The 26,383-nt window shown below is 37.6% G+C and overlaps 2 protein-coding genes and 1 long non-coding RNA gene across 13 annotated transcripts in view; 2 read left to right on the forward strand and 1 right to left on the reverse strand.

The window, feature by feature from the left end:
* The window catches only part of LOC136265378 (uncharacterized), a 100,597-nt gene that overhangs the window by 36,413 nt on the left and 37,801 nt on the right, over window positions 1-26,383 (forward strand). The gene's annotated exons all lie outside the window — the stretch shown is intronic.
* LOC136265345 (uncharacterized) overlaps window positions 1-26,383 on the reverse strand; it is a 103,558-nt gene that overhangs the window by 34,581 nt on the left and 42,594 nt on the right. The gene's annotated exons all lie outside the window — the stretch shown is intronic.
* LOC136265354 (uncharacterized protein DDB_G0286299-like) lies at window positions 760-13,454 on the forward strand. Of its 11 annotated transcripts, none has more exons than XM_066060167.1 (17): window positions 760-1,915; window positions 3,622-3,677; window positions 3,724-3,857; window positions 3,998-4,153; window positions 5,013-5,154; window positions 6,505-6,695; window positions 7,352-7,785; window positions 7,876-7,922; window positions 7,972-8,097; window positions 8,151-8,190; window positions 8,238-8,427; window positions 8,476-8,562; window positions 8,614-8,732; window positions 10,766-10,852; window positions 10,900-10,965; window positions 11,436-11,555; window positions 11,605-12,195. In XM_066060167.1, exons 2-9 carry the CDS (start codon window positions 3,628-3,630, stop codon window positions 7,973-7,975), a joined length of 1,158 nt encoding a protein of 385 aa, XP_065916239.1. In that variant the 5' UTR covers window positions 760-1,915; window positions 3,622-3,627; the 3' UTR covers window positions 7,976-8,097; window positions 8,151-8,190; window positions 8,238-8,427; window positions 8,476-8,562; window positions 8,614-8,732; window positions 10,766-10,852; window positions 10,900-10,965; window positions 11,436-11,555; window positions 11,605-12,195. The 11 variants fall into 11 exon arrangements, with proteins under 11 accessions (XP_065916239.1, XP_065916230.1, XP_065916228.1 ...); XM_066060158.1 differs by lacking the exon at window positions 7,972-8,097 and adding an exon at window positions 13,262-13,454 and having other exon boundaries at window positions 761-1,915; window positions 11,605-12,524; XM_066060156.1 differs by lacking the exon at window positions 7,972-8,097 and adding an exon at window positions 2,022-2,093 and having other exon boundaries at window positions 761-1,915.

Genomic DNA, 26,383 nt, shown 5'->3' on the forward strand with positions numbered 1-26,383 from the left:
ACACAGTATAACAGTTACAGCATACACACTATAGAGGCACCAATCTGATATAGCTAGCCTCATATTGTAGCAACCTCTTAAACACAAGTCCACCTCATTTCCCAATAGTATACTTCATGGCCTGCGTACATGATTTACCCAAAGATATGCTGTCCACAGCTACTTCCTCTTTGAAGTGTATTAGGTCTATCCAGAGTTGAAAAACAAACAGGAATCAACTGGTCCACAATTACTGAGGAACTATGTAGTCTATAAAATAAAGGACAGTAGATGAAGAGTTAATTAAGTATTGAACATTTCAGACATACAATTCTTGATCTTGTCCATCAGAAATTGGACCATTACTGAACATTTCATATGTTGAAGTACTACAGCAAAATACACAAGGGCTTCCAAAGAATCATCAACCCAGCGAAGGCAGATGGTAAGCTGCTCGCGATTTGACACATCACATTCGTTTGCCATGATTGAAAAGTACTTGGCACTCTATATCTGAAGCAATTGACTCTAACATACTTGATGACATCAGTTGAATCAATTCATTCTGAATGTCAGGGCTCAGATACTTGTCACCCTTTTTATCCAACCATCTACTCATTTCTTTACTGTTGTGAGCCCGAAGCTTACAAAGCTGAATAAAATTACTCTCTTCCTCGTGATGACCATGTAGTGCTATGCCTTGACGTTCTAAAAACTGTACGTTTTACAAAAGTTTCAAAAAACATTTTCGATTGAATGTTTTGTTGTGACCATGAACACTACTTAACGATCAGCAACAGTTTTTGGAAGCTCTACTATTACTTGAAGAGATTCCAAATGGCATTTGCTCTGCTCGTGTTGACGAAAGCAATTGGTTGCGTCTTTCCAGTTCATAAACCCTTTAGAAATAAATGCGACATCCTTACATTTCGACCTCAGTAAAGCTTTCTGCTCAGCTTTAGCACAAATAGCACAAACTACAGTATCATTACCTTCGTCATAATGGAGCCAAGTCGAAGTGTTGAACCAACAGGGTTGAAACAACTTTCTTATCGGCTGTGTCTGTCCAAAAGTACGTTTAGGAAAGTTAAATCATCTAGGCTGGCGTGGCTTTTCAGGAAATTGTGTTGACGAAGTATCCATTAATCATGTGCTCGTACCAACCATATATTCACTTGCTCACAATTTTTTTTACATTCTATTGTTTTGGTAGAGATAGCTAGAAAGTGGTAAGGCTATAGCCTGACCAGCCGGTGCGGCTGCTATGCCCCTGTAACACCATGGAAATACTCTAATAGAACGTACACTAACTGTCATAATGTTACAATTAGATTTTTAAGAGTCAATACAGTAATTATTATCAGTCTTGATTACAATGTATTCACATTGTCCATCTCAACAAAAACCCGTCTAGTTCTCAGAACTTCTGATTTCTTTTTATTTTCTCAGCATTATCTGTATTGTTCGAGGAATGGTTCACCAAAATTTCAGTCAATTATGGTGAGTAGTTTTGGAATTACAGCACTAGATAGTAGGAAGAGCAAGGAAATTGATCCATACAGTGACTATACTAAAAATAAACTATACAGGTGCTTACATTTGCAGCCATAACTTCTGTTTGGATTAGTCTACAGAGTTGGGATTTGGCTTACAGTGTTCACCATGAATTGGAAGATTGACCAAGGTTGAGTTTTCGCCCAGCAGTTACTTGCCCATAGGCGTATGAAGGCAAAGAAACGGCAACAATTTTGTTTATGTCTACCACATCACACATGACACACAAACCATTACAGGAATTAAACAAAACTCCCCATTATGATGATCATTTTAATTTGTTTTAGCTAATGATTTCCATTTTCAGTATGTGTTATGTATTATCCATATATAGCAAGAGTCGTTACTACGGCAACTTCAAGTGAACAGAGAATTACTAGTGGTGAGTATAACTCAGTAATACACATATACTGGACTGTCATGTTTAACAGCAGAGACTACTACATTGTGTTTCTATTAATAACAAAACAAACTATACACATACATAGGCGGCTCCAGGATATTTGGTGACTGGTTTCTGATCAAGAGCATAGCTAGATTTTTGGTGAAGACCGAGAAAGGTAACTACCTGCTGCCCTCCACTAACTATATCACTGATAAAGTACATAAAAATCCCCACATAGCTTGCTACACTGCTGCTCTGAATACTTTGACTTCTTTATTAGGGTGATTGACTGCTCTATTAGAGTATCTTGATCTGAACGTGACAGGTTTCCAGAAACCTCAGAAACCCCCCTGGAGTCGCCCCTGACATATTAGACTAACACATAATAGTTTTAGTGGCGTTAGTAACATATTCTCAAGTATTGTTAGTTTGGTAGTCTTTATGTTGACCATGCACAACCAACCATTGACATGTTGTGAATTTTGTGCTAATGACAAGTTTACATTTCAGCTATGCTGTCTGTAGGGAGCAGTTATCTTCAGTCACCTAATGTAGTTATGATAACATGTATTGACGGCAGGTACCTGGTCTAATGTATTTCGCAGACTAGACTTGCAGGCTGGACTCATGAACTGCAGCTTCTTGACAATAATCGAGGTGTTTTCTATCTGAAGGCACCATTATCAAGCTTAAACTGTTGGTACTGTTTTTCCTTACAAGTCACGAAGGTTGCGTGTGCACTAAATTATTAGAATATTTTAAAAAGTATGACAGTAGTTGAGCTATATAGTTTTGTAGGGTGGCATGGCTATTCCTACATGGTCTAGCCATAATTATACTGAATATGCATCGGCCTGCAAAATTGGTATATAACTTACTATTAGATATTGAGTAGACAGGTGGCATGAGACTGTAGCTATCCAATTACTGGCTCATCACTAGCTAAAGCCTAAACATTAGTGCTAAATACTGGAACAACAAAGGAATAAATCTTGTGCTACAACAATAGCCTCTATCACTAACGGTACACACAAGAGTACACATGCTTTGTGAAATTAGTGCACATGTGACATTAGTGATTTGTAAGGAAGAGCAATACCAGCAGCTGATGCTTGATAATGTATCTCCAACATTCCAAGAGATGGATAATCCCTGGATTATTGTTAAGAAGCTTTTCCAGCTCAGTCCGTGAGTCCAGTCCACGAAGTACATTAGACCCAGGTATCTTGTTTCTATTGTTTCTATAATGGACACTTTGGGACCAAAAATATTTGGCCTGTTATTTGCAATAAAGAGGTTGTCCTCTTTTAGTATGGACCAAAATATTTGTCTTTGTTATGGAGGATTTACTGTTGTGTCCTAGCTAATTCAGAGAGTTTATTTGAGATGTATAAAATTAATTGTTTTGTCATATTTTTGTGGGTTAAGGTACTACTATAACCTTTCACCCATCTACCTATCCTTTGCATATCAATTTATCCCATATAAAATTGTTAGTCAAAACGCATGGTTGTAGCTCACATGGCCGAGAAAGTTTAAAGTGTAAAGTTTGTTGGCTCACATGCAAGTATTGGCACACGTATATTTGTGACTGTTATTTTATTTCAAGAAACCTGATGTGCCCGCCTGCACTCCTTATTGAACATGTTTGTAAATGTATTGTTGTGTATTGGATGATGGGATATATTTTATGTTGTTTTCAGAGTACAATGGAAGAGTTGGCAGTTGATGAGAATTCAGAAGATCAGAATTATCAGCTGTGAGTATCTAGTAGTCACTATTAAGAGACTGACTTGTCTTGTTAGCTTTATGGATGCCATTAATCTGAAGCAACATCAACGAGAGAAGAGATTAGCTGAAGAGAAAGCAGCAGCAGCAGCATCAGAGAATGTAGACACCACAACAAACAACATGGAAGAGGAATCTACTGATAGTAAAAGTGAGTAACATCTGTTATGTCATGTTATCTTACTGGAATGTACCTATCAATTAGCTGTTAGCACTTGTAACAACAATGTGTTGATATTGTTGGCTCACCAGTCACAAATTTTGTCAACATGTTAACATGTTCTCCTCTAGCACTGGTAGCTAAAGCAAATAGTGGACCAAATATGGAGACAGTTGTGTCTCAAGAGTCTCCTGCTACAAGGAAGAGTTCTTTCAAAGAGAAATTGTCTCAGAAGTTTTCTAGTAAGAAGAAATCACCAATAATGGCTAAGAAGGAGCAGAAGCCAGGTTTGTCTGCACGCTGTCTGTCTGTGTGTGTGTGCATGCATGCGTGTGTGTATGTGTGTGGTGTCTACTCTATCTGTATCATACAGTATGGTTAGTACTGTATAGTAGGGATCATGGAGGTTTGGGCTTTAGTGCTCAAAATATCACTCAAAAAACTAGTCTCACTTTTGCCTTCATAACAGCTTGTGTAACAAAGCCTATAAATGTCTTCAAAGGAACCCCAACCCTTTTTTTTTGACAGTTTCTGTTTACTGACTCACTGATACCTCCAGTCAAGCTATGGATAATGGTACAGGTTTGATTTCTTTACTGTTTGACATCACTTCAGCTCAAGACACGCCTTCTTTTTACCAACCGCAACGGTACTAGTATAGCTGCAGGTATAGATGACCTCTCTTGTTTCATTACTTGTTTTATTTGTGATCCCTACTCAGATAAAATTCCCTCACAGCTGTGTATGTATTGCAGGGAAGGGGGAGGCTATCTGTAGTGTGTATATCTTAGTGTGGGTGAATACATGAATGATGTGGGTTTATAGTATGTGATTGTGTGTTTAGTATACTACACTTGTTATCATTCTATACTGATTTGTTATGTCATGTGATCCCAAGTGATGATTAATAGTCTAGTTCCAATTGGTTGACTAGGGAATCAAAGTGTTAAAAGTCACCTGCTCGAAAGATCAGTAGCCTTAAAGTTTAAACTAGCGCCGTCCACTTAGTGTGAAATATTTCATTGGTTATTTTTCTATTCACGTGATATTTTTGTATTTGGCCCATGTGGACAGCCAACCTGAAATGGACTATATGATCATCTCATCTCTTGCCTGTTGTGATCATGTGATCCTGTTGTTACGTAGTAACTGTAGCTAAGGCAACGACCAAGTCGAGCAGGGCTGCTATCACCGATATTGACAGTTTTGTTCCTGATGAAGAAATGGATAACAGCTTCTTAGCAGAAGATGGAGATGAAGAACACAACAAGTTATATGAGAAAGAGACGTGAGTTATGCATCTCCTGTAATTAAACCTGCATAGTCTGGAAAACTGGATTAAAACTTAATAATAAATACGTGTGCCTTACACAAAGCGCTGTAACTTTCAAAGCATTCATGGCTATGAAATTTACGTCATTCTACTTGTGATGTAACAAGGAAATAAAATGATTTACCTATGATTGTACCTAGGGTTTTAGTGAGGCCAGAACTAACCATGTAAATAACGTTTTGGTAAGGAAACACGCAAGCCCTTTACATACCTTTATAAAATGATCCATAACTCAATAGTGGTTGCTCCTATCACCTTGCAACAAGCTCCATTTAATTTTCTATTAGACCATGTACGACTCACATGAGTAAACCCACAATCAAAATAAATTTTGAAACACAAACATGAATCCCTGTTGTTCATCGCTTTATAACAAGTAAGCCGTTATAGTTACAGTGTTCATTTAACCTTCTCCAAGTACCCCAGTGAATGGACTTTCAATAAATGTGTACTTTTATGTGATAAGAAGTAAGTCCCCCACCTGGTGTTACCATGTGTGTCTATACCGTATACTCTGGTTATTAGGCTCACATAGTTATTAAGTGCATATTGACTGTTAAGTGCATATGGTAGACTTGTGCTAGATACCTGTTTGTTAAGCGCATATGGTTGAAATCGCCTCTGCCACCTTGTACTACGTAGAATTGTTGTCAGAATGAATCAGACATGTCACAGCGTACTTGATGCCTCGCCAGGCCCGTGTCTAGCAGATACTGCCGTCTGTGATAACGATAGCTGTTAGCTGCTACCTGGCTTCTAAGGATTTCCATTTCCACGACTGAAGCAAACTATTGACTGGTGTTCAAATCGCTTGAAAACTGCAATGGGTACAACTAATTCTCTCCTAGCAGAAATTCCTTATCGTAATTTATAAGCGCATGCGCTTAACAAGCACAGTAAATTTCACAAATAATTCCTCTGAAAATTATAAGCGCATGCACCTAATAACCAGACTCTACGGTATTGTGTAAACACGCATTCACCAATAATTCTTTGCGGGTTTAATGGTTAAACAATTATATCAACTTAACCTCTGTGTGTCACATTAACCTGTATACCTGGACAAACCATGTGATTGTTTGTAACTAGTTACACACAGACAGACACTTTGATGGTTAACATACCATAGTTAAGTGTTTTGTGAGGTTAGGATAGTTTATACAACAATAATGACCAGTGTTGGCAAGTTGATAAAGAATGTTTATTTGAACAATTTGTGGTAACTTTTAATGTACTGTGGTTAAGTATGATGCAATCCTCCCACACTGATGTTATCAGAGAAGTTGTCATGGTGATGTGTTACAGTGATAGTGATGATAATGAGGATAATCCTCTAGTGGCTGCTGATGAGGATATTGACAGTAGTGATGAGGAACAACAACAGCAGAAACAACAACAGCAGAAACAACAAGTCAAGACTGTTAAGCCTGTACAATCTTCAGGTGATAGTGATGCAGAGGAGAAACAGGAAACAATTGAGACGAAACCAAAACAAGGTACGTAGAGTTTTGGTGAAACAAAATGGTGAACCTTACCTCCTTAATAAGATAAGGTGTAGTTTATGACACTATCGGTAGGACCACCACATTACGGTAGCCATGTCAAATGCACTAAACATTTAGAATTTCTGTATCTTATTAATTGTGACCGAATCTGTGAAAACCCGACACAATAGCATGTTTTATTATAATATTTATAGTCTACTTAGCCAAGTGTATGCTGTGGTGAAATTTCAGCCTCATACGTACATATGCCAGTAACTTTTGGAGTTACAGCCCTACAAAATAGCAGCAACAGGAAATTTATTTTGTACAGTGAGTATAGGAAAATAAATTATAGCTCCCATGGTGCCCTTTTAGAAATAGCACAACATCAACTTGTGACCATTAGATCCTTTCTTCTCAAGAATGAACCCATAAACTTTTTATAAATAATATGTACATATTTTACCCATTGTTTAACAATACAGGTTTGTGTTTTTGTGTCAGATTTTGTAGATCCTGTGGTAATTAAGTAACCTAACTCACTGTAGTACCCGCATAGCTCTTATAGTCATAATAATAGGAGGCCCTTTATGATATATATATACTGTACATCATGTATGTTATATCTTTGCTGAATGATAAGCAAACAGTATTCACATCATTAATAGAACAGAAAACTCCACCAACCCCCATCAAGCCAGCCTCTACACGACCGACACTTTTATCAGCTAAGTCAGTAGAGATCACAGAGAGCAGTAGTGAGGAAGATGATGAAGCAGAAAGATTGGTTCAAAAGAAACTGGCAACTAAACCTGCTAAAACAAGTGCCCCGCCAACCCAGAAATCTTCAGGCCTCATGTTACAACACTCAATCCCCACTACCAGTAAACCAGATATGAAAAAGACAACAGAAGATATCATAACTACTGAAGTTAAGGAGGAGAAAAAGAAGAAGAAAAGTTCACAGAAGAAGAAGAAGCAAAAAGAGGAAAAGGACGACACTACGATACTACCAGCTGTGGCCACCACTACAACAACAAGTGATCCATTCTCATCCTCTTTACTTGATGCCTGGCTGGATTCTCCTTCTGGTGATTCTTTGGTAAGTGTGTGTGATGTTTGATAGTTGTAGTGTTTGTTGGTTACTCTGATGATCTATGTACATTTGTATACACAATATCTACCCATACAGACTCCTGTCCTGAAGCTCACTACTGCCACTGAGAGTAGTAAGAAAAAGTAAGCAGTTATATCAGGAAGTGTCATTTTCATATTACACTGTTAACAGTTAACGTTGCACTGGTAGACTCAATTTGTGCCCCAGGGGTACTATTCTTTTTTGCCCAAAAATAAGGATGAAACCCTTCGAATAGTACCACACTGCAGTAATATTTGAGGGTATGGCACAAATCAAGTAAATACAGTGTATATTTCTTACGAAGTTACAATTATATGTTTTGTTGCTAGGGTTACGGTGCATAATGAGCCTGGTGATGCTACTAAAGAGGTGTGGTGTTTGTCTTTAGACACAGTTGACCATCTGTGTTCATTCAGCTAACAAGATGGCAATGGCTTCAGCTTACAACAACCTTGGTGTACTGGTGAAGATGCTGGGTAAGAAGGGACTACAACGTGTGCAGCAAACTGGCAATATGGCTGGTATGGAGATAGTGACATCACAACTTTGGAAGGCTATCAATTATTATGGTGAGCACTTGTTCTTGGTGGAACAGCTTTATGACAGGTGGGTGTGGCTCTGTAATGGGTGTGGCTAATCATGTGACACAACAAGCCCAAACAGAGTGCAGCGTTTGCTTACTTGGGTGGTTGTCATGATATGTTAATGGAATATCCATTAGCTGTACACTACCATTACCAGGTACCTGTCTGTCTGTCAGTGTGTACATTTCATAGTTTCAATCTGTTACAGCAACTAATAGTGGCACAAGAGTTACGAGATTATCGTGGGAGTCCAGAGCTTTGTGTAATGTTGGTAATTGTTTAAGAGCACAAGGACAACTAGAAGAAGCATACCCTTACTGCCTTAAGGTTTGAGAAGTGAAATACTAGTTGATTGTAAAGAGCAGATCAGACTGTGTGGCTGTTTAGGCAGTAGATCACAGTTTTAGGTACAGTGGAACCTGTTAATCAGAACACTTGAAAATGAGGACACCTGTATGATTAACTAGGATCTTCAAAAAACGAATGTCGATAATTTTAAGGAAACCACAGAATCATACATCACATATTTCCCTGACCACAGGGTGATAATTATCATGATATAGCCCTAACCACAACTGCCTTTGAGGCTGTGGCATTACAAAGTATCAGTTCTCTTTGATTATTTATATAGAGCTGCTTAAAGTTTTGCATTGTGGATTTGAATTAGAGCTGTTTAATGTTTTGCATTATGGGTTTGAATTAGAGCTGTTTAAAGTTTTGCATTATGGGTTTGAATTAGAGCTGTTTAAAGTTTTGCATTATGGGTTTGAGTTAAACATGTTGGTTTTGTTAGGGCATTGTTGTGAAGCAAAAAGAATTAAGTGAGTCGGCATTGCATAGTTCGGTTACTAAGCATCACTAAATAATCATTTTTGCAATGTGGGGATTGTTTTTCTGCAGAGTATATTTCAACTGCATGAAAAGGTGCCTCAAACATTCACAACCTATATGTCTAAGTGTTTATTTTAGCACCTTAGGTTACTTTATTCATCAACAGAGTGGTTGTTTGGTTTAAAATGGTATCACTACAACCAGTGAAACCCACAATCATTTCTTTTTTGTGCCCAAACTTTAAACCTACAATTGATGTTTGCTAGCCTGCAAACCTCTGTATAAAAGTAATGTGGTGAATGCAGGTTTGTCTTCTTTCACCTATTAGGTGAGCATCAGTGTTGGGCAAGTTACTTTGTAAAAGTAACTAGTTACATATTACATATTACTTGCAACTGAACTATTTAGTTACAGTTACATATTACCCATAAAATAAAATAAGTGTAATAATATTACATATTATATTACTTTGTGTCCACAGCCTTAAGCTGTCACGTGTGAAACTACCACCTTATCACGTGACATGATTGCGTTGTTGGACAATATGCAAATCTTGGTTATAAGTAAGAATCTAGTGAATAAGCTTCATTCAGTACTTCGTTGTGGTTAGGCATTACTCAGAGGATTACTAACGAGATTAGTAACTTTGTTACTTGTAGTAATAATATTACATAATATTAGAGTTGTTACAGTATCTATATTACTTAGGTAACGCGTTACATTTGTAAGTAAAGTAACTTGCGTTATATTACCTGTTTTCATAGTGTATTTCGTTATATTACTTTGTTACCACAGAAGTAATAATATTATGTAACGCGTTACTCCCAACACTGGTGAGCATACCAGAGTGCTATATATTGCTTACACCATGGTCACTTGGGATTTGCCTGATATACATGCCCACGCCCTCAGGGTTGGGCATATATATCAGGCAAATCCCTTGTGGCCATGATATAACTATTAAATATTGCAAGTTGTCTCTCATATCAACTGACCTGTCTGTCCAATTTGTTATCAAATTCCAAGAATGTTGATTTATTTCATAGTAGCTGGTTGTCAATACCTAGTATTGTATGCCTGAGCTGTACCCATGATGTTTGTTTGTACAAGATGTTGTATCATACTTACCAAGGTAACAGCAACTATAACACATTGTGCTTGTTACAGTGTACCTCGATATCATTTTTGCACATTGATATCAGTATAATAGTGATGGGCAATTATTCAATTATCGTGATAATCATGATTATTTTATTGGCAATAATCGACATCGTGTACTTTCATAGACTAATGATAATCAAAATCGGCAATTATCGTGAAACAATCGTGGTAATCAGAGAAATATTTGTAACCAATTTTCAGTGTAATTTAACCATTCAATTAACAATTCATGATGTGTTTAGCTGTTTTTCATCACAAAAATTGGGTTGATAATAATCATGATAATCGTATAGCAAAATATCAATATCACCCATCACTACAGTATAATATTGAAATTTTCAATGTTATTGAAATATTTCCCACCATAGTAAAATCTGGACACTTGGTAATGGTCTCAAAGTATCCCTTAGCATGTAAACTGACCTGGAAAATCAGGACACTTGGTCGATCTCAAGGTATCCTAGTTTCACTGTACTTGTTCTGTGATAATTTCAACATTCAGTAGTTTCAGTGTTAGCCTCCTTGTTGGTCTATGGTGGAATAGTGTTAGTTAGGAGACACTGAGCTGGTAAGTATCACAGTCTAATATGGTATTGAGTGGTGTATGATATAACTGATGGTCCGCCTTTTAGTATGTTCATGTTGTGCCGAATCCTCAAAACATTTAATAACTCATGGATGATGCAATTACACACGATCTTGAAATTTGGCTCATTTGTAGTACTGCTTGACCCGCTAAAAATGTTTCAAAATCAAATGTTTGACATAATATTTATGGCCAATCAAAATTTTCACAATACGTTTCCCGTGGGAAGCCATATAAGTACAATGTCTATTACAGCCACTTCCCAAATTTGTGATGGAGCCAAACCGTACATGTCTGTTGTTGACATCTTTGTTGTTATCAATAATCATCTGGTTGGCTGAAATGTTAACACTGTTGAGAAAAGTCCACTTTTAATTTTTAGCATTTTTTTAGGATTCAGCTCAATGTGAACATACTATAGTGAGAAATGTGTGGTTGTTTGTTTACTACAGGATTTGGAGATGTGTAGGATGTTGAAGGATGTATCTGGTGAGGATGTGGCCCTATTCAACTTAGCTATAACCAGTGAAGCAATTGGTGACTTGCACAAATCCATTGAGCGGTACTCCCTGGTTAGTGTCATGTCATCCACAAGAGTGTCATGTGATCTTACCCCTCTAGTTGCTAAGCATGAAGATGAGGTTAGATGACATGGTGGCCAGGTGAAGTACCTGCTTTTATTGGGGGCACTCTACTATGAGACTACTGGTGAAGGCTAAGGATTATAATACAAGAATATGTCTCTCTTTGTGTCTATTATTAGATCTTATATATTTCCTAATAAGGTAGTAGATCTATCACAACCACTAAATGATCGTGATCTACAAGTGAAGGGCCTGCTTATCCTGGAGGAAGTACAGAGAGCTATGAAGAGGCAGAACCACTTAAATTGCTACACTTTATGTAGCACATTCCGACGTCTTAAGAAGAGGACAACCCAGCTCATACATGCCCATCATCACGTCTCCACAAAATGTGGCTGACAGTTAGTCAGTCATGCTAGTGCTGGCTCATTGACCAAGCTGGGGAGATCTGGTGATACATCTATGATTCAGCCATGCCTTCAGAAAGGTCATGTTAAATTGGGTACCTGGTCTCCTGGGTTGAAGAGGTGGGTCAGTGAAGGTTGCTCTACTAGCCTTCATGGCGACATGGTGACTCCATCACCATTGGTTATTCATAACACCGTGGCAACAAATAGCAAAGCTGTTAGCCTAGATGACATCACATGAGACGATGAAGTCACTGCCCCCAGTACCCAGTTCAGTGTCAGAGACTCTGTTCATGGGTACCTTAATGATAATCGACAACTCTCCTATCAGCTGCAAGATGTGCTGATGTCAGCTGCTGCCACCGATACAACTGATGAAGGACTTCACCTACAGAGAGCCAGTAGTAGAATGAGCCTGTACTCTCGAGCTTTTGGTAGCCTGAGGCACATCCAGGAACTCCGTGTGATTGGTCAGGACATGTGTCAACCAGTTGTGGAGCTGGGGCTTGATCATGTGGAAGGAGTGGGCGTTGTCACCCAATGATGACAGGTGGGTATACAGTGAACTACTCTCAGGTGACTGGTAACATGTCATCATCTAATATCTTATGATCCAATGTTAAACAGTGAAGCTCAGAGTAATGTAAGATACACACATGTCATGTGTATCCCTTACCTCTTACTAACCTTCTTAACACAAAACTGCTTTCCTAGCCTACTTTGCTTTTCTTGGTGCCATGTTTGGTAGTGTAATCACATATCAGGATTATGATGTATGGTGAACTCTGTCAGTTTGATTTTAATATACCGTAAAAGATAATTGGAGACATTTTATGATGAGGAACTTACTGAATGAGGTAGAGGGATAATCAAACATCTAAGGCCTGTTCAGCATTAATGCTAATAGTGACGTAGTGCTGATATCATATCTCTTCTAGTGTACAATTGTAAACAATTCAGTTAAGTTTTTTGAAAGGTGAATCAGGGAAGGATAAGGCTATAACGCTGTCATTATAACATGTGATATTATAGAAGTGAGCCCAACAAGGTTTAAAATATTATATACTTCACTGACACCAATTTACTGTATAGTACTAAACTGTTAAATGTATAGGTCAACTGCTATTGACCACAGCTTCATTTACATGGTGTGTGTGGTATTTTTTGGGTCAATGGGTCCAAGGTTCAATTGGACCTTTGTAGGTAGTAGCCTACATCTTTTGTTGTCTTGGTTACTATAGGGGAATAACCTATGTGCTGTGATCATGTGATTTGCTATTCCTATAGGACATCAGTCCATTCATTACCAATAGATGAGTCATTGTTTGAACAGCAAACTACTGTAAACTTGGAGCAGCCACAGTCACAAGATCAAAATCAAAATCAACTACACCATAGTGGTCAAGTTCAGTCTTATCAAACTGATCAAGATCAACCACGTCCATCTGATCAGGATCAACCACACCCACTTAACGGTAACTGATATATGAAGCATATAGGCAGTAATAATAAGGTTGATAAGCTGTCTGTCATTCTTCAGGCAACCAAAACATGTATTAACATGGGACTTTGATAAAGCTAATTGCTAATCACCTGGCAACTACAAGTTTGTTGTTGTAGATCAGTATCCTGGTATTGCTTCACAACATGTGGGACTGTTAGGACAGTGTATGGCATAATGTTTGATTGGTAGAAGGCAGGCCAACTGGATGTGTGTTGGTTTTGTCCTGTGTGCAAGAAGAAATTCACTCTCTTTCATACCTTCAGTTATCCTGATGTTAACTACCGTAATTTGCTTTATTTTCATGCAAAAAAAATTTCGTGATAAAAGTTTTCGTTGTAAAAATATTTTCGTATGATTTACGTGAATGACTGTTCTATTAGAGTGGTTCGATCTTGTATAAAAATTTTCGTGCAAATTTTCATACAAGTTTTTGCATACAAAAATTATTTTACAACAAAAGAAAAAGCAAATTACATGCCTATTGTCATGTAGTTAACATAAGGAAGAATTACCTTTATAATGTACGAAAGTAGTTAACATGTACTGGTCACTATCCCACTAGGGACCTACAAAGAAGTCTACTGTGTAGCAGGGAGTCATATAGACTGCAAGCTCTTTGTGGACCAAGTCACCACCTGGTCTGGGATTAAACATAGTTTTAGTATCATGTTTCTTACTCCCTGCTACACAGACTTTCAGTAGCCTTCTTTGTAGTTCCCTAGTGGGATAGTAACTAGTAAATGTTACTGGATCTGCAAAAACCCGACACAATGGTGCATTTTTAAAATTCTTTGTTGTTGAGTATTTATAATCTACTTAACCAAGTGTATGCTTTGGCCAAGTTTCAGTCTTGTATGCCAACAACTTTTGGAGTTACAGTCCTACAAAGTAGCAACAACAGAAAGATGGATTTGTACAGCAAGTATTTGGGAAAATAAATTACAGGTGCTTGCAACAACGGTTGTAACTTACAAAAGCAATGCAGTACAGATTTGTAACTCGCACCATTGGGGAGTCCATTATTAGGTAAGTTTTCCTTCTATCACCTTCTTCACTACATACAGAGATGAAATCAGTGAAGAAAGATCGATTGTGTATGATCGCTTCGACATGACATAAACAAATGCCCATAACTCACATGTCCTTTAGTCTACTGCTATGAAATAAACATTTCCAAACTCCCCTTGAGTAGTCAAATAAGATGATATCCAGGATTTTGTCATTACACCCTTTCTTCACAAAGAACAAAGCGTTACAACATTTTAGGAATTTTTCCCATTTATACAAATATTTTACCCATTGCAATCAATAGTCTATACTGAAAATTTATCATTATGTCGGGTTTTGCAGATCCGTTTACAAATATTAACTACTTGCCTACGTTTTAAAATTAATTAACCTCGGTGCTAAAAAGCACCTCAGTAGATGGTGTGCACCTCTGTGTTAAGTTAATCTCAAATTATTACTTTTACAGTAGCTGTATTGCAAATAGTGCTCACCTTAAATATTTAATGAACAATTTCTTATTAAACCAAGTGCACAGCCACAGCTGACCAAAGGCTGGCTGTGGACGCACGCCTGATTTACTGAATTGGTTTGTCAAAACTGTGTGTTTGCGTGTCACCCACTTGAGCAAGAAGGCTTTGAGCTACAGAAAATATACCTTAATTCAATGAATAAAGGTTGTTGATGTACTGTGTTAAAGCTCAATTTTCTGTTTACATGAAGGGGGTGTAACTGGTTACTGAAATTTCAGTTTAGTAGGGACCTGTAACAGACACATACGTACGTAATGACTAACAAAACAACATAACAGGCTTTGTAGGCTACCAGAAATGGTACACCTTGAGCTGAAAGGGGCATAACCCCTTTGTATGTGATGGAAAATTAAGAGCAGCCATGAGGCTTTTTGTAGAGAATTTGTGTATGATAACATGTTAACCCTTAAACGTACATGAAACTTTTATGGAATTAGTCCTGAATGCACGGAACATTTATGGAATGCGTGTTTACACAAAACAAACTTATATGGTGAGGTAAGACAGCCTTTCCTAAATCTATTAGCCTAAAACCATATATCAATAGAAAGCTTATTCATTGGTCTACTTGGGGAAGGATAAATAACCACTGTAACAACCATGGCTTACTTGTTATAAAGCGAAGAAGATCGATGTCTCGCTTTATTGCAACGCCACATTCTTTGCTTCAATCGTAGTTTCGATTGTGGGTTTAGTCACGTGAGCTATATATGGCCTAATTCACCATTTAATAGCCATTCGAATAGTACTTGTTTGAAGCAAATCGGACGAACTGTCAAGGAGTTATGGATCATTTTCTAAAGGTATGTAATATAGTTTTTGTGGTTAGTTGTTGAAAATTATTTTCACAGCGATTTGTGGTCTTATGCTTTGGTCGTAGGGTAAACCCCTAGGTATCATTTTAATGCTTATTACATCACGAGTAGAATGGCACAAGTTACAAAGCCATATGGTAAACACTTCAAAAGTTACAGCGCTTTGTTTACAACAATGCGTAAAAGCCTATATAAAGGCTTATGCGTTTTCAAGGCCATGCGTAATCTGCCTATATATAGGCTTATGCGCGTTTAAGGGTTAAACAAACTATAAAACAGTTAAGAAGATACTTCTGTGTGTAATTTGTGGTTTAAAGTGGTTTGCTCTCCTTAGCGATGTATAGCAATGTAATTGATGAATTGCAAAATAATTGAAATACATTTAATTTTAATGTACTGCATATGTTGTTAAAAAACAAAGCAAGAAACAAACCTTGTGTAGTTAATTTATAAAGAGTTGATTAATTCAAGGGATAGTATTTACTGTCCGCTTGGTTCACATCATCAACTTGTCATACAGTATGATAGTACTGTATAGTAGGGACCACAAAGGAGTAGGTGTGGCCAATGAAATAGCTTCACCCAAATTCAATTTCCCCTGACGACGATGAGGCAGTATTGGTTAGGTAAAACTAAGCCCAAACAAGCTTTCAGATTGACCCAAAACGCTTTCAACAAGTTGCTCCAGAATTTAAAAAAATATTTAACGAAATTTTCTACTGACTGAGTAACTGACTGACTGAGTAAGTAAAACCTGACTGAGTGATGCCTTCAGACAAGCATAACTTGATAAAGGCTACGGGCTTCATCATTTTTTCATAGTTTGACGTAGCTTTGGTCCAAGAGGTGCCTTTTGGCATGCTGCTGTACGTACAATGTATTCTTCATGGACTAACCAGTGTCCTCCTTTGTGTGCCAATCATCTGTGTTGACAGCGAAAAGTGTCAATTTGGTGATAGCACGTGATGGCTTCCCTTTGTATTGGAAATTGTCCATATTTTTCATAGTGACTATTTTGATTGCAGAGGTGCTTTTCGAATGTTTGTTGTTTCGTACTGCTGTGTAACGGGTTGAACATAGTCGTCAATGAAACTTCACTTTTCAGATGATAATTAATATAAATGGGGTGTACGGCACCATTTCTTTCAGTGTGCATGGATTGCAGAGGTGTTTTTTGAACAGTTATTGATCTGAAATGCTGTGTAACAGGTTGAACATAGCTGACAACGAAGCGAAATGGATACTTCACTTTTCAGACAATAATTGATATAGGGTGTGCGCGGCCCCATTTCCAGATGCAGTATGCGTGGGATCACCAGTCATAATAATTGTTTACAAAAAAAGTTAACAAATTAGTACACAGAAAAATTTTGGAGTTTTCATCTAGAGTAGGGACCATAGCACATCAATAAAAAGACTGAAACAAGCTGGAGTAGTACATGATATTAAATCACAGTAAAACAAGTTATATCTGGGGATGAGCCTATTTTTCCAACTATTTTTCTTTCCAGCAATTCTTTTATTTCTTACCTATTTTGCTCAATGTTTTGCTCGAAATTTTTCTGTTTTGCTGAGCATCAGTAAAAATTAATTGCAGTATCTCTAGCTTACAAGCATGTGTGACTGCTCTATTAGACTGCTCTATTAGAGTATCTCGATCTTTAGTCACCATTTCCTATGAGCATATGTTGTCCTAATACTATGCGTGACTGTTCTATTGGAGTATCTCAATCTTTTTCATACAAAATTTAAGTTGCCTTTTCTTGGTGCCAATTTTTTCCAATTTTCTTCCTATTTTTCCAGCATTTTGCTGTTTGCTTTTACCAATGTAGTTTTCCAAAATAATTGCCAGCAAAATTGGCGTATCCCTAATATCTCTACTGTGTTCAAGATACCATAATAAAAATGCACAGTAGGGATATAACACTTCTTATTGTTTTACTGTAATTTAATATCGTGCACTATTCCAACTTGTTTCAGTACATTTTATAGATATGCTATGGTCCCTACTCTAGTTGAAAATTCTAAATTTTTCTGTGTGCTTGTTTCTTATTGCTGATACCAACTGAAGCCATGCAAGTTACACATACCTGGTACTGCTTGTACCACATTACACCTTGTACCACTTGTATGTTACATATGGAGTACAATTAACACTTAAAGGGTTCCAGCAATAAAAGGTAGTGACATGAGATAACATAGCTACGTGGGAAAACCCCTACATCAGTACAATCCGTTCAATGCCTAAGTAGGGATTTTCCCACATGGCTATGTTGTATTAGCTACCATCATTTATATTTCACTACTTTTTATTGCTGGAGCCATGCTAATAGATTTTTAATTGTACTAGTTTGTTAACTAGCATAGCTATATTGTACACGTGTGGCTGTGACTGCTTTATTAGAGTATCTTGATCTCCCTGCTTGTCTCAAATGAACAACATAATAAAGGAAGAGTCGTGGTTTACCATGTCTAGTTTTCTACACCAAAACCACAGTTGATTGCAGATCATTAAGGGGTGTGGTCGCTGCCTTCTGTGATCATCATTAAAGGTGTGGTGGTGTGTATGATCATGTAATTGTTTTATAAGTGAAGTTAATGTATCTGCTCCACTTACAGTAGCTTAAGCACTTCACATAGTTTTGTGGTGTCTAAATACACTCCTCTAAGGAAATTGTCAATACGGAATCTTATCACCTTGGTGATGGTTTCCATGCATGAAGAAGAAGACAATCATGTAATTGAAGATGAAAGAGTGTAGAAGGCAGACACTCGTTGGAACCAGAAAAAGCACATGCCATTTGTGAGTTAGTTATTGAGGCGTGACAAGCGCCACCCAAAATGTTGTCATTAAAAACGTCATACTAAATTAAAATAGTCTTAGTGCATCTAACTTCTAATCCAGCATTAAAACAAGAATTTTCACAGATGGTTAGATATTATCTTTTTAAATAGTCAAAACCCATGTGTCTTCCTGAGTAGTCGCAAGGCTAGAGGCCAAACAAAGCAGTACATGGCCACCTTTTTTTGGGGGACCCTACTTACTAAACAGTACTACTGTACTGTTTGAGGACATGAATGGTGCTGATCTTTAACGCTTCGTTTCTAGTACATTAAATACATTATTGTGGTTAATGTGGAATCCTGGATGTAGAAACTGGGTGTAAACCTCCTAGAGGTGTTGTAGTGTACTATACTGTGTAATATAATCAAGTGTGTTAAAATGACCCTTACTGCTACAGATGACAACAGGCCAGTCAGTCCTGTCACCCCATTGGATGGAATACAAGCTGTAATACAGTGCCTGGAGGCTGTACTGGAAGAAGAGCAATCAGAGTCTGACTCCTAATAGTGCACACCATTATATCATTGTACAGATAAACTGAATTTGATGTTGTGTCCTCTATACCTTAGAGAGTGTGTGCATGTGTTTGTGTTCTTCTTGTACTTGTCACTACCACAGTGTTGTCTGTGTAGTTACTGTCATATGTGTAACTGCTTTCATACACTTAAAACAAAGTACTTATATGATCTTAGTTAAACATAATTGGCTCTATATACGACACAACACTCTCTGTTGATCTTAATCTCTTCCTTATAAATTGCTGAAGACACAGAAGAATGAGAGGGCCAACAGTGACATAATTATGTTGACTGAACCATGCATCAATATACCTCACAATATACTGGTATGTGTGACATTGTACGAGCATATCTCCTTGAAGCTCTGAGATGGTATTTTAGATAATTTAATTAGAGCATCTAACTATTTACTGTATTTCATTGGCTAAACGCTGCACTTTAATTGTAGAGTAGTGTTACAATCAGTTATGGCTTAAACCTCATCTTCGAGCACTGAGCTTGTGGTCAAGTTTGAATAGTTGCCGCATCAACAAGGTAATATATGTTGTAGTGTTTAACCAAGTAAGGGGCGGAGATATAGGGGGCTCAAGCCCCCCACTTTGACATCGTGGGGGCATATCTCACAATACACATGCACAGCAAAAGTGACATTACAAAGTACAAAATTATAGCTGAACTTATGTTGTACTATGCCTAATCCATGACACATTGACTTGCTAGTACTCTAAAATTTAATTTGGTGGCAAGTTTTCACTCTCTCTCTTTGATGTTCCATCTTTTACCCATCTATATATACTCTGAAAGACGTTTGCCTTTTTGCCATGCCACCTGCAGAGTAGGTGCTAAACTATGACGTCACGTGATGCGAAGGGCACTTGATTATACTTTAATGGAAGTTTTGGTCTAATTTTTAAAAATTTCCTGGGGGGCATGCCCCCAAACCCCCTAGATAGGTCATGCTTTGCACTTCACCAAGTGTGCTCTGCACACTGTGAAGTCATACGCGCGCGATCATTTCTACCAGTGTGCTCCCCCCCTTAGCAAAATCCTATAGATCCTCCCCTGGATCCCCCCCCCCCTTAATTTTTGATAGCTGTCTCCGCCCCCTGACAGTCCATATAAACCTTATTAAACTAATTATGCAATTTTCTAAATATATTTGAAGTCATGTTTAGGTACATTAGCAACGTGTGTTAGCATGCAGAAGAGGGAGAAAAGGAGTATCTTACTGCCAGCTGTATGTATCTCATGTTATGACCAAGGGTGGATGTAGATCCAATACTATTAATAGAGCTGTCCAGTTCAGATGGTTTAACATTGTTGTGACACTAGTTGTTCTGTTGAAGTTGTTACACACAAACCTCATTAACAGCTGAGTGTTCAATCCTATAAATTAGCTATCATCACTGACCAGCTAGATGTGGGGGCCAGACATTAATTTTGAAGTATATGCTGGATGTATTCTAAATCATGATCATGTACTTCACAGAAGTTTGAAGTTAATTATATAAGGTTTCCTGAAATTGGCTTTAATTTTGTTGGTGACTCCAAGGTATTAAATTTGGCACTATTGTAATCTAGTATTAAAGTGGGAAAGTATACTACACCTGATGGTCTGCAGTTGGGTGGGGCTAGCTACCTGCAGGGGATAGTAGAGGTATATACTTGTCTGGTAGGCTCAACTGGGATACCATACAGTCTGATAGTTATTATTAGTCATTGTAGCAAATCTTCACCTGTAGACAATTCTGTTTGGTTGGTGGTGTTTGGAATTCAGTCACATCACCACTATGCATATTACAAACATCAAGATTGAGTGACCCTATTACAACAATATCCAGTAACAACTATACTAAGGCTGTGGCCACAGCTCAACTTTAACATGGTAGCTATAGGTGATCACAGCAGCAGGGTAGGGGGTACCCCAAGATACTTAACATTTTCATATTTTATCTCAAAATTAGTGTTGTTTTAGTTATAACTAGCTAAAACTAAAGTGATTTTATGAGGATTTACTTTTATCTGAAACAAGTTTTTTAGAATTTTTGAAAAGACTAAAAGTACTTCAATTTTTCCATTGAAACTTATACTAAATCTAAAAAAAAAACTTAATGTTTACAAAACTCATGTGCACTGTATTATACTTGCATTTGATAAAGAATCACATGGGTAGCTACTACGTTTTCCTGAGGGGCATTCCCAAGACTCCCTTAGCATTGTGAATGTGCTTTACCCATGTCAGTATATACGTCCACCTACTAAGTTTTGAAATTTAGATGCTCTGAGCCTGCATTTGGTAACAATTTTAATGTGAAATTATCTGTAAAATAATTGCACATCACTTATTATAGGCACAAACCACAATAATTAATTAAAATACTCAACTGTTGCATCATCATTTAAAGGGGATTTCTATGGAAACATTGAAACCCCTTAGAGTGTTTGAGCAACTGCTCTTTTACCCCTCACCCAGAATCTAGTTACCTACATAAGACGGAGTGGCGTTCAGTGCCCTACGTAGCCTGCCAATGAGCATGCTCTCACCTGCCAGCCTATAATATCAAACAATCATTGGTAACCCATAGAGGTGGTTCATCCGAATCCCCTGGCTATGGGCCTGTTGCTAAAATCACTCTCATATTCAATTTCAGGGGTTTAATGATCAAAATTTTCTTAGGTGGCATGTACATGGTAGGATTTTTACTATAAACATGCAAGATTGAGATAAACACAACATAGTAACCCTACTGGTGTTGTGTTGAAGTTATTCTCAAAATTCAAATATCAAAAATTTCCTGGAAGTTAGCATGCTTTGCATCATTAATGTGGCATACCTTTCCACCAAACAAGCTTTAGGAGTAACATCACCAAGTCTGGCTATGTTTGTGTTAGATGTTTTGTAAGCCGTACACCTCACCTTATTTTAACATTACTAGATGTGTGTAAGTATACTTGTAATGATTAATGTATTAACATTCAATAAAAGTGTGTGCTTTCAATTTGGAAGGAGTGTCTGTGGCGCTAACTACTACATTCATACTAGAATCCACTCGCACCAACTCATCGCTAGACCAACACCACATGACTGTTCAAATCCCCTCCTATCCTAGCACGGATATTCCTGGGGTTTGCAAGTCGAGGCTTGATCAGGGTTTGCATCTCCAGTACTTCCCCAGTAGGTGAGGAATTGTAATTTTCAGTGACGGAAATTCCCACCTCAGCCTGTATTAGTGGTAGTCGGAGATTACATTGATAGGTGCATAATTCACCTTTTCAGTGGAACAACATACCTGCACCTGTCTTACAGATAACCAATATCAATCCATTCAGTGCTGCCCTCAACAATTTCTTTTTTAACTGTTTTGTATTTCTTTTGTACTGTTTTGTATTAGTGTATTGTCCTAGTATCTTTTCTATTTACTTGTATTGCTTTTGTATTAGTGTATTGTTCTTGTATCTTTTGTTCTGTTGTTTGTATGTACTTGTGGGGAGCACATTTGCAGGCCCAGCCCCTTGTCATTTGACAAAAATTGATAATAATAATATAACTAGGGGTATGGTACAGTTTAAATCACATGCACACTAGTCCAGCCCTGCCGACCCTCATGGATTTACTGTGAGTCTCATGATTTCACTATCAAGCTCAAGGCCTCACAAACAGTAGCTCTAAACTCACGGTTTCTAATTCTTATGGATCATCACCATTAGTCATCTAGTGTCTAAATTGAAGTCTGCAGCAATGCAATGAGCCAAGGAAGATAGCTAGTGTCATACACAACACTCTCGAACGGACTAATCTCGCATGCCAGATGGTTTGTGTGGAGGTGGAAAATAACCCACACCAACTACATATTGATGACCAGCAATCAATCGATTAAATCTTTCATTGCAAAAGCTTCATGAGACAACAACAGATGCTACAATATGGCTAATTGGTGATTTCAATGCTCCCTGCATTGACTGGGAATCTATGTCTCTTTCCATAAACAGGACACATGTTGCTACCCACTCTGCTCTCATTGATGTAATGCAGGAACATGGATTAGAACAAATAGTTAACCAACCAACCTGACACCAAAATATACTTGATCTGTTTTTCCTGAATCACCCCAATGACAAGTACACTGTTGACATCTTACCTGGCCCTGGTGATCATGATATTGTTTGCGTCAATATCCAAGTGCAACACAAAATAAATAAGCAGAGCCATAGAGAAATCTACCTGTATCATAGAGCCGACTGGGATTCTATAAAGCAAGATATAATTTCCTTAATGAATAGTCCTGATTTTAGCTCTCCTAATAACATATCTGTAGATGAGCTCAGGATGAAATTCAAGGACACAGTATGAGGTCACATATACCACACAAGTTTACCAGAACACATTGTGACATGACATGGCTAACCTCTACTATACGAAAACAAATAAAGAAACGTAACAAACTATATCACCAATACAAGGCATCTCGCTCACCAGAAACACATAGTAAATTTTTGACATTGAAACATGACATCCATCGGAAAATGAGACAATCACACAATGCTCACATTTCTAAACTCATTACAAATTCAGAAGATGGAACCTCTTCAATAAATTCAAAGAAATTTTGGAGTTTTATTAAGAAGCTGAAGAAGGATATAATAATGGAGTACAGGCTCTTAAAGCCAATAATAAAGTTATTACTAATAGCAAAGAAAAGGCAAATGTTTTAAACTCACACTTTAAATCAGTATTCACCAATGAACCAGATTATATACCTGACAAAGGTCCCAGCCCACATCCAGTCATGGAGGATATCAATGTAACCACTTCTGGTATAATTAAATTACTTCAAAACTTGGATGTTCACAAAGCTCCAGGTCCAGATGAAATAAGTACAAGACTTTTAAAGGAAACTGCAGAAGTCACAGCCCCTGTCTTAAAGTGAATATTTGAGAAATCACTGGACACAGGTGAGGTCCCCTATGATAGGAGAGTGGCTAACGTGGCACCTATTTACAAGAAGAGGGAATGATCAGCTCCTCAAAACTACTGTCCAATCTCGCTCACGTCTGCAGTTAGTAAAGTCCTAGAACACATCATATCCTCCCATCTAATGAAACATTTAGAAAGTAACAATTTACTTCATGAGTCCCAACATGGCTTCTGACACAACAGGTCCTGTGAAACACAGTTAGTGTCATTTGTTAATGACCTAGCCAAAAACTATGATAGTGGAAAGCAGACTGATGTCATATTAATGGATATTGCTAAAGCTTTTGACACAGTACCCCACAGCAGATTAAGACACAAGCTACAATGGTACAGTATTGTTGGCAATATCTATCAATGGATTTCTTCTTTTTTAAGAGATTGTTACCAACGAGTGACTATTGATAATGTTTTGTCTGATTTGGTAGCTGTAACATCCGGTGTCCCTCAGAGAACTATATTGGGCCCTATACTATTTATAATCTACATGAATGATGTTGTTGACAACATAAAGCACAGTAAAATCCGCCTCTTTGCGGATAACATTATATTATATACGGAGATCATGTCAGTAAGTGATGTACAACAACTCCAAGAAGACTTGCAATCCTTACAATTATGGGAAATACCTGGCTACTTAAATTTAGCATACCTAAATGTCATGTCTTAAGAGTCACTAGAGCCACAAAACACAAGATAATATCTGACTATTTCCTGCTCCGTTACAAATAGTTGAGAATTGTAAGTACCTGGGCATTCCTATACAATCAGATCTTAAGTGGTCCAAACATACACAATATTACTGTTAAAGCCAGCCGTACCTTGTCCTTCCTAAGAAGCAATCTTAAATTAAATAATCAACATCTTAAAGAAACTGCCTATTTTTCCTTAGTCCGACCACAATTAGAATATGCAAGTATCATTTGGTCGCCATGGCAAAGAAGAGACATAGAGAAGTTAGAGAAGATTAATCAAGGAGCTACAAGGTTTGTTGCAAACAATTTTTATCGTACTAGCAGTGTATCAAGTATAATTCATCAACTTGGGTGGCAACAAATAGATATACTCATAGACATAACTTCCGTTTGTGCTTCCTTTTTAAGATCATTCATAACTTGACATGTGCCCCACTCAGTGACATCATTTCATCTAATACCACAACAACAGCAGAATCCACCATCACAAGAAGATCTCACGCAAATAATATTTTAGTTCCATTTGCAAGAACAGACACTTATCAGCACTCGTTCGGACCTAATGTTTGTAATATCTGGAATAACTTACTCACCTAATCACATCAAAGAAATTACCTCTATTGAACAATTTAAGAATCAGATTAATCAATTGTAATTGCATAAATTCCCTCCTCCCCCTGTGTAAAGTCTTTGCTTGCGAAGTTGACACAGTAATAATAATAAATAAATAAACTGACTGGCATGCAAGACCACAAATAAACATCCAAAGTTGCTGTGTCATTTCTTTCCAGGGGATATCCCTGGGTGTTCCCCCGGGGTAACTTGATTGTAGTACAACTATAAATGTTAGGCAACAAATTTAATAGAAATGCAATCACATGATTATAAGCAGGAAAACAGTGGGGATTGAGACAAAGTTGTGAAATACTGGCTTTGAACCTTTTACTTAACGTTAGTGAAATGGACATGCAGTGACTGGACTTGAGTTTACAAGATCAGAACTCAAGAGGTGAGCCTACTTCATTGAAGGTGAAAGTGCTTAACTAGCTAGAGTGACACCATGAGCACCTTCACCCAGCTATACAGCATGTTTTAGGTATGTAGCATGTGTTTGGTATGAATTTCATTCATCAGTCTCTAAGTAGAAATTGATATTTCTCAATCCATATCATCACGTGATATTGTAAGTGCCTTGTGCTTTCAAATTATTAGTGATTGAGTAATGGCTTATAGTCTGAACATAACTATTTAGCTGGAGAAGTGAGAAGACTCCTGCGTACACTTGTTGTAGGTCTAGAAATCCATGCATATGTAGCTTAATGATGTACTTATTTTAAATGCTATATTAATGCCCATAATATGAAGATGGGCATGTGTATGTGTTGCTGGTTTTGTCGCAGTTCCAGGCATAGCTTGAGGTTATGTCACCTGCTATCCCTACTTTAGCTATGCAGATACAGCAATCTATTCTGGACACCAAGAGAGAGTCTCAAGGTTTTATTATTTCCTAGGTTGGCAGGCC

Source organism: Dysidea avara, chromosome 9 (assembly GCF_963678975.1).
Source record: "Dysidea avara chromosome 9, odDysAvar1.4, whole genome shotgun sequence".
Classification (NCBI taxonomy): Eukaryota; Metazoa; Porifera; class Demospongiae; order Dictyoceratida; family Dysideidae; genus Dysidea; species Dysidea avara.

Excerpts from the sequence above, each read along its gene's own strand:
- LOC136265354 (XM_066060158.1), top strand. The coding sequence starts at position 3,628 with ATGGAAGAGTTGGCAGTTGATGAGAATTCAGAAGATCAGAATTATCAG. Across the intron at positions 4,154-5,012 it reads TAAGAAGGAGCAGAAGCCAG|TAACTGTAGCTAAGGCAACG; the intron begins GTTTGTCTGCAC and ends GTTGTTACGTAG. Across the intron at positions 7,786-7,875 it reads CTCCTTCTGGTGATTCTTTG|ACTCCTGTCCTGAAGCTCAC; the intron begins GTAAGTGTGTGT and ends CTACCCATACAG.